The sequence below is a fragment of the Colias croceus genome, chromosome 14 (genome assembly GCF_905220415.1).
Source record: "Colias croceus chromosome 14, ilColCroc2.1".
In the NCBI taxonomy this organism is placed as follows: Eukaryota; Metazoa; Arthropoda; class Insecta; order Lepidoptera; family Pieridae; genus Colias; species Colias croceus.
The window spans coordinates 5,837,439-5,854,032 of record NC_059550.1 but is presented as its reverse complement, the minus strand read 5'-3'; the positions used below and the strand labels follow the sequence as shown (position 1 = coordinate 5,854,032).

General features: G+C 34.4%; 1 protein-coding gene across 1 annotated transcript in view; it reads right to left on the bottom strand.

Annotated features, from left to right (window-relative positions):
- Window positions 1-1,938: 1,938 nt before the first annotated feature.
- Window positions 1,939-16,594, bottom strand: part of LOC123697463 (serine/threonine-protein kinase SIK2) — a 38,524-nt gene continuing 23,868 nt past the window's right edge. The window contains exons 6-9 of the mRNA XM_045643986.1: window positions 15,056-15,179; window positions 7,060-7,286; window positions 5,992-6,152; window positions 1,939-5,397 (exon numbers count right to left, since the gene is read on the bottom strand). Of these exons, the coding sequence (XP_045499942.1) occupies window positions 2,952-5,397; window positions 5,992-6,152; window positions 7,060-7,286; window positions 15,056-15,179 (2,958 nt within the window). The 3' untranslated portion in view covers window positions 1,939-2,951. The remainder of the gene's footprint in view (window positions 5,398-5,991; window positions 6,153-7,059; window positions 7,287-15,055; window positions 15,180-16,594) is intronic.

Genomic DNA, 16,594 nt, shown 5'->3' with positions numbered 1-16,594 from the left:
CAAGTAAAAACAAATAGAAAGTATTTCCTGGAATTGGAGAATGTTATGACTATCTTATTTACAAAATAAACAAAATTCCGTCTCATTATTAGTTTTTCTTTCTGATTTGATCTTATTAAAAAAATCATTACGTAAGCACAGCGCGTTACATAGTAAGCACTTACTTAAAACCAAACAAGCCCGTTGACATAAAATTAACAGATTTTTTTTTTAATTGAAAATTAAAAATATATTTGCCTTTTTATTTTGAGCATTTGAAAATCAATAACGCAATGCATTCCGCTCATCGCATTTTTTAGTTTGTAAGTATGTGTATCAGTAAAATGCTGAATTTTTGGCCCTGGCATTCTCTAGATTGTAAACAAAATAATAACATGACTGTGTCTTTCCTGATAATAATTGGGAGTGTATTGGATTATGGATATCTATTACGCCAATTGATAAAAGTTACAAGGAATGAAGGCAAAATACCTGAATTTATATAGCATTTAAACAAATGGAGACATTAGGCAGTGTTATCAATGCGCGTCAGTCAAACTACACACCTTCGTGTTATATTAAGCATTGTTAGAATTTTTTCAGTTTTTATCTTTAATTGCAGGATACAAAGACATAGCACTGACGATCTGAATTGACACAGAATTCAGTCTTTTTTCCTAAAATTAAATTGTTAACTTTAATAGGAGGCAGTTTATTATTTACAGGGGATTAATTCTACGGTAGTCATAACTTCATTGAATTTCTTCAAAGTTGACATTACAATGTTCTAATTAAATTTAACATACTTCTAGTTAGTAGTTCTACTTCTGGTCTAATCTGTCATGACTACCGCAGAATTTAATTAAGTTGCTATTTGTTAATTAAAATAACAAATACATTTTATAACCGTCACTAGTAACAATTAAGCCTACATCCATATTGTCACATTATTTATCACTATTCGACATTATTGTATACTTAAATGTACAAAAACTTTTACATAATGTGTTCAAAAATGTTTCGATTCCTCCAAATAAATAACACTTAAACTTATTTTTCGTGCAATCTGAACACTGTTTCGTGAGCTATAATAATTATAATAATGCAAAAACAGTTTTTCTTGTGTGACAATTCGAACACTATTATCTTAAAATATTAATACAAAATACATTAGATATACGAATAAATCATAGTGGAATGTCTTATACGTGTGTAATGTTTAAATACTAATTTTCCAGTTAAGCTATTTTCCTTCCATGAAATTCTAATTTCTTCTAGGAATAATTTCTACTGCTAACCACAATATTAAATACTTCGTAATAGGTATGTTTATGATCAACAGCTACATATCTGAAATACCGAGAGCTTCCTAATATGACTGATACAATGTAGTTACTATGGCAGATAAATAGTAGATTAGATCGACTCCATTTGTTCAGTCAACTCCAGTATGGGACTTTCACTGAGCGGTAACATGTTTGTGGTTGGAGGGAGGCTATGTCCTTGCCAGCTGGGCTGTAACGAAAAATTGTAACATTTTCCAAACATTCCATAAAACACTGATTTAGAATAAAATTTTTAAATTCGGAATTGATAGTTCGGAAGCCAATTTCTACAAAAATAATTATTTGTGAGAAACTTTTAGCAGAGCTGAGAGTATATTATGAGCATATACAATATTCTACTATTTAAATTGTTCATGTTATTAATAATTATTATCATATAAGCACAATGATATTGAGTTTCATATTGGATAATAATCTTTTTTGTTCTCATATTATATCTTCCAGATTTTTTTTAAACTTCCAAATGGACAAGCAAAAGTCAATTACGACTATCATTATCACAAAAAAAATTTTTTCACGATACAAAATCTACATTGATTTTTTCTAATGTACATGCATGTGTATCCTACGTATAATAAGCAAAAATAAATGGTAGCGAAATAAAACAAGAAAATATCATCAATTTTATTTTATTAAATAAACTTGCTTCTAAGTAAAGCTATCACATCTTACGTAATATAATATATTATACGATATAATTACTATTAGCAAATAATAACAAAATCTGTACAGACTCACGAGGGAATCATTAAATTATAAAACAACAGCATGATAATAAATAGATACTTATGTTAAGTAAACGTGTACTGTAGGAGTTTACACCGAGCTAACGTAGGAACATTGTGATGATTGATAAAAATGCATAACATTAATTTAATTTCTATAATACAATATTTGGCAAGTTAACCGTATTGGAATCATATATAACACGAAACGTTCTATACTGTCGTATCGAACAGGAATGAAAGTTTTACCTAAGCGAATCGAAGGTTTGAATACCAATCTCATTGTTAAAATTAAAGGCAGTTGATTGAATTATAATATTTATTGATATAATATGAGTAATAATTTAAAGCACTAGTTATTGTCATGCATTCTAAGAGAAGTCCATAATTGGTACTGATTACATACTACTATGAGACCAACATTGATCTAGCGATGCAGCGACCGATGGCTAGCTAATAATATCACGCTCGGTCGATACTGCATGCGATAACTACTTGTGACAGACAGCATCCAATACTTTACAGTTTAGACTCATCGTTACGATTAACTATTTGACTTGCGAAATTGTATTAATATAATATTGAAATATGAATTACGTTTGAAGAATTAATTAACAATATGTGCTATCGATGTGTAAAATTGAATCGAATTAACCCTTAGATCATTAAGTAATTAACCTGATAGAATTTTTTTTTACTTTTAACAAGGTAAGATTTATAAGAAGACAATGTAATAAACGATGTATCCGATGTATTATATTGAATTGTTCATAACTATAGATTTTCGTATATGGTAAACAGCTTATTTAAAGTATTTGAATTGATAGCAATCAGATAGCAATAAAAAAAGGCTACGGTGTCTGTCTGTGCACTACGTTTAACTACGTCTACAGTGGACTACTCAATTGATTTGTTGGAATACCTGGAAGCAGGTTTGCGGTTGGAATAGCGTCGCGTTCCATTGACCGGGCCAAACAGGAGCATCTAGCGAGTGGCTGGTTTCACCTTCACGATTTTCTTTGACTTCCCGCCTTCCCAATTCCGATATTTGACAAGCGCTCTGCAAACTGGACGGCAGGTTCGACCAGGTCTCGTTTCCTAACCTATCCTTGTTCATTATGTTTATCTCCATTGAGCCTTGATATGAAAACTTCGCGAGGTCTTCCTGCGTCTCTTCGCCTTTTTGTTTTAGTCTATTCGGATCCTCGACTAAAGCTTGAAACGCTAATAGATCTCTGTTTTCGCTCTCCGTCAACGGTAGAGGAGGTAACACTTGCTGTTGTTGAGCGATCTTGTAGCTCTGCTGCCGAAGCATCTGCCGCCTACTTAAACCGACTTGGATGTTATGTAACGCGCTCATTTCATGTACCGGTAGATTTGGAGGGGTCATTTGTTTCTGTAGCAACTGCCTTTTTTGCTGAAAGAGTCTATGTTGCATGAGTTGTTGTTGGAGGGGCGGTTTACTGCCTTGGGAGCCGTGTAGTTCTGTACTATCCTGTAGCTGCGTCACCATTTTTGGACTGGCCGGCATCGGCGGGGACGTGCTCGAGTAATTGAAAGACTCCGGAAGACTGATTCGCTTTGGCGTCGGATTTTTGGTATCTAAGTAGTGCGGTGTGAATGTAGCCGCGAACTGATTGTGTTGAATTTGCCGCTGCGTCATTTCCTCCGCGGGTATAGTGGACTGGTATTGAGTTTTTAATTTCTGAGCTTCTTTTTGCACTAGGTGTAATTCTAGAACACCTTTCGCTTTACAGTTCTCGTTAAGTTTTTGGCTGTTGAAGGCTAAACTATTTTTCTGTGTTTCATCGGCTTGGGCGGCCTGTTGGGCGACTAAGCCATCGCTAGCTCGCCGACCTTCTCTAAAATCAACCGGACTTCGCGTTATCGCTCTGGTGCAGTTTTTATTAGCGGATTGATAGTTAAGAGGATTATGTCGCGCTATAAATCCGGTGCCTGGTGTTTTATTATTGTACGACGATATATACACGCACGGATGCATTGGACTTGTATTAACTAGAGAAGTATTTTCATAAGACAATCTATCTTCATTCGAAGTACAACTTGGTAAACTACTGGCCAATTCGCTCGAACAGTCAGATAATTGGTAATCGATACTCTCGAATGCAGAGAAATTACTTTGAGACGAATCGCAACTTAAATTTTGACTGAGGCTTTTGTTATTAAAAAAAGTGACTACACCACTACTGGAACTCGAGCTAGCGTACGAACTTAATCGGTTTTGAACCCCGCTGGCAACGTTTGGGACGTCTTCCATGTCGGTCTCGCAACCTTCGTCCGTCGATGACGAGTATTGTTGTTGAAATTTTGTCGCCTCATTCGAAGTACCGGGTAGAGCTTGGTTATACGTTTGACCAGTTGTATACCTATTTAAGGAGAATTTGCTATCGGGCCTGTATAAAGTATTTTGGTACAGTTCTCCAGCCGCCGCGGACATTGTCAAATTTGTTTCGGCTGGCATTTGCTGCATTGTATTTTGCAAATAGGAATACGCTGGGAGGTGATTGATGTAATCTTTAAACGGTGGTGTACTCGATTGTAGTCTATTGATGTCTTGTTGTTGGGCGGCTACGAGCCTGCTCGATTCGAGAGGCTTTGGTTGTTCTAAAACGCTGGACAATTTTGAATCAGTGAACTGAGACGGAATTGGACTAGTACTAAGATTGACGGTACCTTTTAGAGGTAGAGGCGATTGTTGCAATGTATTCATAAGTTTGGCGGCCTCTGAACACATAGTGAAAGTTGTCGAACTGGGCATTTTCATCGAGTCTAAATTAAAATTAGTTGCGGATGCGGAGTTTTGGAGAAAATTTGCGATAACATTGTGATCGGCTGCAGCGGAAGTTCTACCGCTGTCTATAGCACATTTTGAATCAAAACTAGAGGAGGTCAATAATCTCGTACCATCGGCTGCGTTCTTATTACTTTCTGGGCCAACAGTAGTAGATTGTTGAAGCAGTCGTCGACAATCTTCGCTTGACTGTTTCAATATATTTTGCTGTTGTTCATACGTAGACGCTAACAGCTTATGTGTTGGACCTTCATTCAATTTGGCGCCTAACCTTTGACTGGATTGAGATACGTCCACGTTTCGCATAGAAAGAAGCCTCGTAGATTCAGACTCGTGACTTCTATCGACGTTAGCGACTAGAAAACTTCGATGTGTATCAGAAGGATCAGAATTTCGCTGAAGCAGTCTTTGTTCTGTCATATTGACGCCCGCGAGAGAAAGCAAGCGTTGTGTTTCTGCGGATGAGGCGTCTGGTACAGGCACGTTTTGCTGTACTCTACTGAAATCTCTCGGTTGGTCGTTAGCGTGTAATAACCTGAAATTAAAAAATAATGCTGGATTAAATTTATTTGTATGGACGGGCTATATAAATGTTCTTGTACAAGAAGTTGAACATCGATTGTTTGTCTTTAAGTTTGATAAATTAACGTATTTAAGTTTTATAATAATTTTTATTTATACATTGTTAGAGGCATATTTAAATAGTAATATGTTAGGTAGATGCGAATCAACAGTTGATAAATATGTGTTCTTTAATGTTTATTTACGAGTAATAAACGATTACCAAATACTTATAGATATTATGAGCTGGAGTCTTTGAGGACCTAGGGTAAATATTGAATTTAATGACGATTATAGATGTGTGTGAGTGCGTTTTTAACCGACTTCAAAAAGAGGAGGTTTTTTTTACGTATGTACACCGATTACTCCGAGGTTTCTGAACCGATTTACGTGATTCTTTTTTTGTTCGATGAGGGATGCTGTCGAATTGGTCCCATAAAAATTTTATTCGGATAGGCCCAGTAGTTTATATTTTATGAGCATTTTTGTCTGTATTTGTAAATGTTGCAAGTGCAAGTTTGAAGTCGGTTGTTTTTAACGCAGGTATCACTTGTTATTGTAGCCTCACCTATGATGTTCCCTGCGGTCGTGCACGTCGCGAGCCAGCGCGGTGTCAGCGACGGAGGAGGGTCTGCGCGCGGGGCGGCGGTCGGACGCGCGCGCGCGGAGCCGCTCCAGCAGCAGCAGGTAGATCGCCGCGTGGTGGTCGTAACTGTTCGACCGAAGGCTCTGTTGGTCATCCGCATATCGTCAACCCCGGCCCGTGCCCACTAGCCTAGCTATAGAATGTTCCTATGCTGTGACGTCATCGTATCCTTAACACATTGAGCCCCGAGCGGCCCGATCGGCCCACGACACAATAGATTTTCTATTGTGTCTGTGATTCCGGGGCCTGAGTTATTACGCTATAACCCCGGCTGGAAGAAGTTATAACCCCTCAAAGATAGCTACAATCTGACCTAACATTTATATATTTTGACCAAACTTAGATTTTTTCCCTTCCGAAGACAGCACACCTTGTCTTATCAGTAACTTAAATCAGCTTAGCGTAGTAGCCTGAATTGAACAGATTAGAAAATACCAGATATTCTAATTTCTAACTCTTCCTACACTCAGATGTGTTCATCATGTCAAATTTTGCAATATGACATCACCCAACTTAACATTTCTAATTTCTGACGTCAGCTCTAACTTTACAATGTGACGTCACTTAATTTACTACGAGCCTACCTTCCCTACACAATAGCGTCATCAAACCCGAACATACTTTACTATGACGTCATCTAATCTAGCTTTGATTTATCACGTCATATTTTCGTTCTAATGTTTCTTAGAGAAGATACGGCTTCATTTGTTGCTCAGAATCAGATGGCGAATGTAGTCATATTTAAAGTAAGTAGAAGTAAACTTGAAGTAGAACTAAATTAAACACTGACCTGGGTAATATTGGCCCAGTCAGTGTGAACAACATAAGTATTAACAGAATCAAAATCCCGAATCGAATCGAGTTTGCATTTTTAAAATAGGTACAACTGATTTGCAGTTTACATGATTGCATCACATAAATTATTTATTAGACTGTCGTTCGACAGTCCGCGCCCAAAACAAAAACATGACATTTTGTGTTCATACACACCTCTTTGGTTTTAACAGGATCGATTCCCAAACTCTGCATAAGCCTCAACACTTGCTCGTTCGGCTCATTGCTATGCGCGACGTGGGCGGGGCTCCTCATCGGGTCCGCAGTGACCGCGGGCACCGCGTAGGGCTCCGCTGCCATCCACCTGTGCTTCTTTATTTGCTCTATCGTATACCGCTTCATAGGCTCAAGGACTAGCATTTTGCGAATCAACGACTCGCATTCTGAAATTAAAATAGTTTACAGGTAAATAAGTAAGCACGTAGGTTTTTAAAGGGCAAAATACCGTTTCGCAGAAGGTGACCTGTGACGAACGGAAAATTTCTCTTTACCTCGTCTCTATAAAACAAATTCACAATTGAGCTTAATTTAAATGAAGCGTGGGCGAAATTAATGATGAATAAATTATTTACTTTTACAATTTCTTTTCGTACTCAATTTACTTTCACGAATTAGGCAAAAATCGTGAATAATCAAAATAAATTAACGTGAAAAATATTCGACATACAATTTCTACTATTATAACAAGCACAATTCTAAACATTTGAATGGTGTCATGTAGCGAGTTCCATTATTACCATGAGGATCCTCGTCAAAAAATCACGACGGGGAAAATGACTTCTCCAGCGTAAATATGTAAACGTGTGACGTCACCGACTCACGTCAGTGTGGGCGACAATTGAACCCCGTTGAAAGGTCACGGAAAGGGTCGAGGGAAATGCCTTTGGCATTCAGCACTGCCGGAGCTTGATTTGAAAGCGTTTTTGTTGTACATGAAGCTAATTTCCTACACCGGGTATGCTTCTATGTTAAACGTAAAACAAGAGTTATTATTTTTATTATAACCATTTTTGTGTCGCAAATAAAGGTTCGAGTCGACTTTAAAAAAAGAGGATATTATTTGATATTTCTGCTTGTATCTGTCTATAATATTTGGATCATTCACAATGTAGATGTTCATAATAAATAAATTATATTGTTTTATTTTTTCTTATAAATACCTGTTTCAAAATATTGCGTCAAAGGGCAATGTTGTTAAAAATAACACCCATTAATTACTACTATATCAATCATTCATTTCATATTCAATTTATCCTATATCGTACCCTATACTTTACATTCGGTACCTAAGTGTACAACTATGATTTGTAATTTAATTTCACATATCGATTTACAAGATTGCGCAATTTGAAAAATCATAATCTTCACTTCACCATCGTTTGCGTGACTGAGAAGCCTTTGTATGTATGTGCCACTGTCGCCGACTTTTCTAACACGGAACTATAAACAAACTTTAATGAGCCAATAAACCGAAGAGAGTCCACAAGGTGACAGCTGACGACGAAACAAAACCTGGTGACGTAAAACCAATGATTCGTGAGATTTTCAATGTCGCAACCTAAGTATGTTATGGTACTACTACTAGTTAAGGTACAGTTTTTTAATCCTATTTTATTGTTAGGACGATGATAACCTATGACGTCATATATTCAATTGAACCAATTAAATATCAACTGTAATTACTTGAGTAATGAATGCTTCATCAATGAATTTAACCAGATAACCGTCCAAAGGGATTCCCAATATGTCTACCTCGTAAAACATTTCACATGCGTCATACCAACTAAAACACAAATAATTGCTTTCATGTGGCGAAAAGGAATGACGACTGACCGGAATAAATAAATCCCATGCCCACCGAAAATAATCTTATACAAATATTTCATTTGCAGAAATCGCTCTTCGCTCAGCTTTAACAAAACATAGTACCGAATCGGCATGACGAATTTGATTATAAATATTGGTCTAACTGTTTTCAAGAGTTCCGAAATAGACTCCGTCCGTATCCCGCACTCACTGTGCAAACAAAACAAGCCAACGTTACGTACTATTTTATTTACCTTCTTTCACTTCCTTCTAAAATAAATGCGATGAGTGGTCAAGTTTTGCCAGGCGATTCTATTAATAAGTCGTTCAGACGCAAATATCGCATGCTCTGGCTGACCATTGACGCAATCGTAGGAAAAATGCGCGGGTGTTATTTAATAAAACGGTGGAAAGTCGGGTGGGCGCTGACGCCATGTTGATCCATGAACTTGGTGCAATTTTACGAGGAACGTCGCGGCGTGCCGGCCCTGACATGGGACGTTACTGCTGCCAGCCGCCGCTCGCGATCCATAAAAACTATGTAAACACGCCACAACACGCTCTCTTGACATCTCTTCATGATTTCCATCATGATTTATTTTAAAACAAACGTCAAACTTAGATAATATTAAGCATGTAAGCATCTATATCGCATCCATTTTGTGGTATAAATACCATTTGACGCAAATAATAAACATAAACTGAATGACGTAAATATAAACTGATCCAATGATATTATATTTACACTTGTATCTATAGATAATCTAGGACTAACAAAAAGTACATTAGAATTTTTAATAAGCGATGAAAAGCCATTATTATCGGTACATGGACCTCTGAGAATGTATGACGTCAATTTCGACCGAACAGAATGACTTTGAAGGAAAATACATTTTTCATGTTCTCTGCTTGGAGTCGTATGACGACAATCCTCGTTTAGTAATAGCCACAAGTCTACCATTTTTGGCAAGGTTGCCAAATACACAATCTAGTATAAGGTTCAAAAGTAATGAAAATTGCGTCATGTACCCGACGCGACGTTATGACTTACAAGACTCAGTAGTCCGTAGTTAAATAACGCAAGTCTTTTAGAACTTATTATTGACATAACATTTACATTGCAAGTCACTCATGCGTAAATACTACAACAGTACTTTCACATTTCTTTATAATTATATGCAAGACCAAAACTATAACATCGCAATTAGTTTTTCATACAATAATTGGCAACTTCGGTAAGAACGTACGGGGCAAATTGAACGTTGCAATCGGAAATGAAATTGAAGAACAAAGGAAGAATCCATTATGTCCGTACATAACATCCAGACGATGCAATTAGCACGCAAGTTGTGTTCATCATGTTGGTCAAGTGCGTGCTTTGCTATGAAATTCAGTTGCATTCCATATCTGCCAGCACATATAAATTATTTGTTACGACAGCGTAAGATTAATTATTGTCGGTATTCCTATTATGTATATGCATGGCATATGCATTTTAATTTTGTCATTATAGTTTTAACATGAATAAAAAAAGCTTCAAGAATCAAAAATAATCACGGAGATTTTTTTTGTTACTTTGATCGATATTGGTCTGTTTAAAACTTTTTTCTTAATAGTAACCAAAACCTATTTTGTTAAAATTCATGTGTGTCATATAAATAGGAAGTTAGTTATCACTGTAGAAACAATATACCAAGTTTTAAAATATACCGACTTTAAATTTTGATAAGAATATTTCCCAAAATAGAATGATCAAGACTATTTTAGGCGTATAAATAATTCATTTCATGATAAACGCTCATAAATAAAAAATAATGGAAGGAATAAAGCGTATATTCAAGACGACTTATTTCTGATACCTTTCGGAATTAATTAGTAATGTCTGAAAAACATAGGAGTTTATACGACACTTACTACGCTTAGTGGTATATTTACGCGAGGAGTGAGAATTTAAGTAGCACTTTTATAGAGAACAAAATTGTAGGCGTATTATACAAATTTTAAGCAACATTAAAATATACTTACGTATTTTTGCTAGTCACAATGTTTATGAACTATGTCATGAATGTATCTGTAACGATTTAAAACTCAACTTTTTCATTCAACAATAGTGTTCCTTATCACAAAAACATATTGTACCAAAAGTAAATTACCCACTTTGTGCATATCGATCGCTACACTTTAATATAAAAATTTAAAATATGGTTCTTCTTTCTGAAAGTTTCATGTTATGGCGGTTTGTAACTAACTAGATAAATTACCTACTCTTCTTGGTGGGGTGAAACTTGAAATTGACGATAGAAATTCAAGTCACGTTATACATAAAACACTTCAGGAGCAGGTACACTCAGTGTTAGTCGAACAAGGTCAGCACTCGAGGGTCCTATGCATAATCTACTGAATAAAATAGCAGCTGTTCTTGGCATTAGTGTTACGTTGTGAATCGGGAGTAGATGCTCCCTTTTAATACCACTCTACAAGTCGACGAAATGAGTTTTTTAAAACAACTTCCATATTTTATACGCGCCCACGTATTTACTCCGGGGAGTTATCATAGTCTCCATCCAACCAGCTGAATAACTCTGCGTTTCGTTTTAAAAATATTTAGACAACAATAAGTGCAAACAATTTTTGAAGCCTTTAAATATACTAAGTATCATTTAAAAATTATCAGATAAAATATCTTGAAAGTTGAAAGTAAGCCTTTGGCTGATTGTTGACTATTACGACAAAAATTATCTCTTCCAGATCTAACATAAATTCAAGTTCTATTACATATTAAAAACAAAACTCAGCGTTTACAAAATGAAAAAAACATTCCACGCTATCTAATGCTCTACATAATATATTTCACGTACCTACTGACACTCGTGAAAGACGTTTGTTTATATAAAGTTACGTCAAAGCTAGTGTATCGACGTGAACAAAGCAAGCGTCAATAGTATTATTTCGGGCTCGGCCGTCATAGAGGTGCTTATTGAATTAACAAAACGCAAATGCACCATTATTCACGAGCGTGCTCATTACACAATATTGACTATGTTAGTAATTAGCGCCGGTAATTATCTATTGGCCTAGAATGGGCGCCACTTGAGCGGTGGGCCTCTTGGTACATTCATTTGAAATATTGTTAGCTATGGATATGAATTTATCCTTTAATCATTTTTATTATTTGTTATTGAATTAAATTTTGTTTTTATTACGTTATGGATTCATTTGAACAATTAATAATGTATGTTAATCTCTTTCCTGCAAAAATTGCTCATCGCATTTGGATAAAACCTCATTTGTCGTTTGTAGGCTGGATTAGCACCATACGGGTTATTTATGCGGGTTACACGCGTATGTAGTCAGGTCAGCGCCAAGCTACTTGTTTCATATATTCCAATATTAATATCAAAAAAGATTACTATTTTATGGCATAACAACATTTATGTAACTCAGCAGCAATACACATTTCCTCTTTATTATCTTTCATAATCGCAAGTGATCATCGTTAATTGATTATCTGTTCCAAGTTCCATCAAAATTAACCCATCAGCCTAATGGAAAAAGACAAAACCATTGTTATTTCGATCGTGACGTATTCACATTCAATCAAGAACGGATCACAAAATTTACGACTCGTTTTATGTCATACTAAAATTCTTTCTATGCTATCTAAATAAATAAGTATTAGAAGACGTAATAAACTTCATAAAACATCCTTCACAATAACAATGATAATATTTTCTTTTTTAGCCCGGCAACGTTGATCGACCTAATTTAAATGATATACGTCACATAATAAACACTTGCACAAAATAAATATGTTCGTAGTCTTTTAACAATAAATTATCTTATCTTTTCTCAATCACATTTGCGTCAAAGCGCGTAGATAGTGCTAATTACAGATGTACTCAAAGATAATTTTTGTCGAAGGTTCATTGTGGTACCTGCGTGAAAACAATAACAACTAGCTCCACTCAATCATTATATTATATTAGGTATACTAGCTTTCCGTCCGCGGCCTCGCCCGCTTTGTCTAAAACCTTATAATTATAATATAGGTACTAAAACCGTCCTCTTGATTCATTCCATAAAAAAAGCATACATAAGGATACAAAAAGCGACTTTGTTTTATACTATGTTATGATTAATAAATTATACGAAAATTGAGTTAACTGTTTACACAATTGCCTGACGTACATAATTTGCAATACCTAAAATAATTAATTAACCATATTGATTAAAAACAACGCGTTCAATTAAAATTAAGTTTTAAAAATGTACCAATTAATTACGATTGGACTGTATCACTAGTACTTACGTAGCGTGGTTTTACCGCGAACGCTATAATTACATGAATATAACATGAACCTAGTACCTAGTATTTACACATTATAATCTCCAAATAGGTTAAAAGCAATTACATGATATTAACGAGCCTTTTCGGATTGCCCTAGGAAGTATATTGATAAAAACATAATGAAATCGATAAGCAGTGGCTGACGTCAGCCTCTAAATCATGCATCCCGCCGAACTGAACATCGGGAGCAGGGACATGTTTATAGTGGAATATATATTCATTTCGCAATTTTATACTGAATTACTTGTTTAAAATATTGATACTATTACAAAACATTTCCCATTCTGCATAATCTGAACTCTACGAGATGATTTTCCTGCTAAAGTGGAAATAATGAAATACTTTCGAAAAAACGTATTCAATTCATTTTGTTAATTTAAGGTGACTAAAATACCGGATGCAGAAGAATTAGAATTGAGAGTAGATTTTAACAGCATACTATAATAAGATCATTTTATTTTTATCATCTGCAGCTTAGTTTTTAAAAACGCACTAATATAACGCATTTATTATTACAATTCTAAAAAACGACTACCAAGAAATAAGTATTGTTAGTCCTCTTTAAAACCAGCAGCAAAAAACAAAATAAACATAACAGAATTCGGAAATATTTGGCTTGCGGTTTCTATTTCGGCAAAGTTTCTTATTACTTATCGCCCACAGTTAATCCCCAACTTGGCTTTGAAAGTTCAACCAAAAGCTGGTAATCCACGCTGCCGGTTCATGAAACTCGAAAAATAGGAACAAACTCTATTATACAACCGTATTTTAGTGATAGACCAGAGATAATATATCTCTATACTAGGAAGAAGTAACTATAGGTACTTTCGCGTTTTCCTTAAAACAATAACGACATTGCACAAGAAGTTTCTGGATAAATCTTATCACGCAGTTTGTTATAAAATTATAATGTTAAACACTGGATGTAAATACTAACATGAAACGTCACTATGTTAATATCTTGTACAGTTACTAAGACATGTCAATATTATTAAGTAATAAGTTCATACTGAGTTAAATGTTATCCATTCTGATCATAGATTAACACATAAAGACGGATATTGAACTAGACAATATACTTGAAGCGTCATGGAAATCTTTTAAATTTTGAGCAAAAACTGTTTCAACTCGTCTTTTGTCTCGTTAAGATAATGACGTCAGACTTTAAATATTATTGGAAGAAAAAATGATCGTAATACAGTGGTGGGGCCTTTCTATGTAGATTTATTGGTTTTTATGAATTTAAGATATACTCTACCTAATGTACCTCTAGTATTCAATACTATACTTTGCTCAGTTTTCGAATTTGTAAAATAGATCTATCATATCAAATCCTTTCTAGTTTGTTTATTGCCTATATATTACATTATTATTGTATTTAATTGAACTCTGTTTTACCTACATTTAAAATGTATAAAGCACGCAAATCTAATTGAAATTAGTTACTCGATTCATAGTTTCCTTAATAAAAAACATACAAACGTTACTTGGATTTTCGATTGAATCTCACGATTTTCCTTATGTATATTTCCTAACCTTGTGAATCACGCTTTCCTAACATGAATTTTAAATGCATATTGTATAATATTACATACATAATATATATAAAACATTAATAGAAATATGATATTTAACCTCTTAACTTCTTAAGTAAGTTTTAGGTAGAGTCGAGATGATTTGTTTTTTTCACATAAATTACAAATGTATGACCAAATATGGTTAAAGGTATAGTGATTAGTGACTATGGAATATTTATAAGGTTTAAATATCAGTTTGAATGGAAAGATAAATCTTGGTAAATAACCTTTAATTTTTTTACAATTATCCCATGGAATAACGCCAAATATCACCGCTTCAAACCTTAATGAGACATTGCAGACAATCTCTTCATCGTAACAAGCAATCATTACTTTAGTGTTACCAAAAGCACACAGACTTTACTAACTTCTTTTTCTATATATAACAAAAATCAAAATCAAAAATAGTAATGGTACATACCTTCGCTCATGAAGTAGGGTATCCTGAACCTCCCCGAAAGCACCCTGTCTCGTAAGGACTGCAGTGTGGAGCCGTCGAATGGCAGTGCCCCGCAAACGAGCACGTATAGCACCACCCCGAGACTCTGGAAGTGTTTGTGACGTCACTTTCTTGTAGGTTTATTGCACTTGTAACTTAAAAATAAAGCATTTTTAATCGTAAATCATTTGTACACAAAAACACAGAATAGTTAATTGTACAAATAAACACAGAATAGTTAATTATTGTACAAATAAACACAGAATAGTTAATTGTACAAATAAACCATAAATAATTTATTTATTCATATAAACAACAAATATTTAATAGTTTAATTAAAATTTTAAATGACCTCACGCTCTAAATAGTAAAAACTGTATTTCAGGAGCCTTTTTAATTAACAATTACACAATGCAATTAAGTGCGGACATGAATGTAGATAAATTAGAGATTATGTTACGTTATATTCTTGTAAGTTGTTTTATTTGATAACGAATTTATTTGGAGCGTAATAAAATATTAGACATATTAAAGTTGTAGAATTATTTAGTTAAATATTGGTGAATTGCTGACGATACTGTTCAATTTTCAAATATCAGTTTATCATTCGTGAGGTATTTGGGATATAAAGGGGTGATTATGAAAATAGGGCAATTCCGAAGATTGTATTGCCATTTGATAGGATCCTTTGATTTTATGAATAAATCTATTAAAATGAAATACCACAGAAATGTATTATATTCATAGCATGCATTGAAATTTAAAAGTTACTACATACCTAATTAATTTCATATTAAGAACGTTATAATTCTTTTTATGTCGAATTTCTATGTTTCTATCAAATACATATTCATATTAAATAGTTTATAAATTACCTTCTATTGACTTTATCATTATGACGAAATGCTAATGTTTTTTCAATTAAATATTTTCGTATGTTTTATAAAGGTCAATGAACCGCAGTCAAGATCATACTTAATCACCTAGCTGTTATTTTAGTTGTGTAAACAAAAACTATTTAAACGAACATGTGGAGACGACGTGGAAGAAAAACTTCCATATTGGCATAATTTTCCTGGAATGCTTTATACTTATAACCTACTTCTATAAGAAAATAAAATTTTGGTAAATTGAACTATTTCCTTCCGCTCCAACATATTATAGGATAAACGTCCCAGAACAAATTTATGTGATGCAAAATGCCACTTTCGTAAGACGTAACAAATCGCGAAAAAATTAAATGGTTCATCGTTCTTAATATCGCAAAAATGTTTTTAAAAAGGTACTTATTATAATGCCTTGTACAACTTAGCAATTTCCTCTGTAGAAAAAGCATATAATGTCGAGTTTACACTTAAAGGGAAAATTCAAACTGAAACCGATATAGGCCGTGTTAATAAAAATATCATAAAATTTAATTCATCTGCAAACTGTTGTGGAATTAATGAATTCAAGATCAATTGAGTGTAGACTGTAGAGTGTTAATCTGGAGTTTTGCGTGGGTGCGTTAACCATTACGCC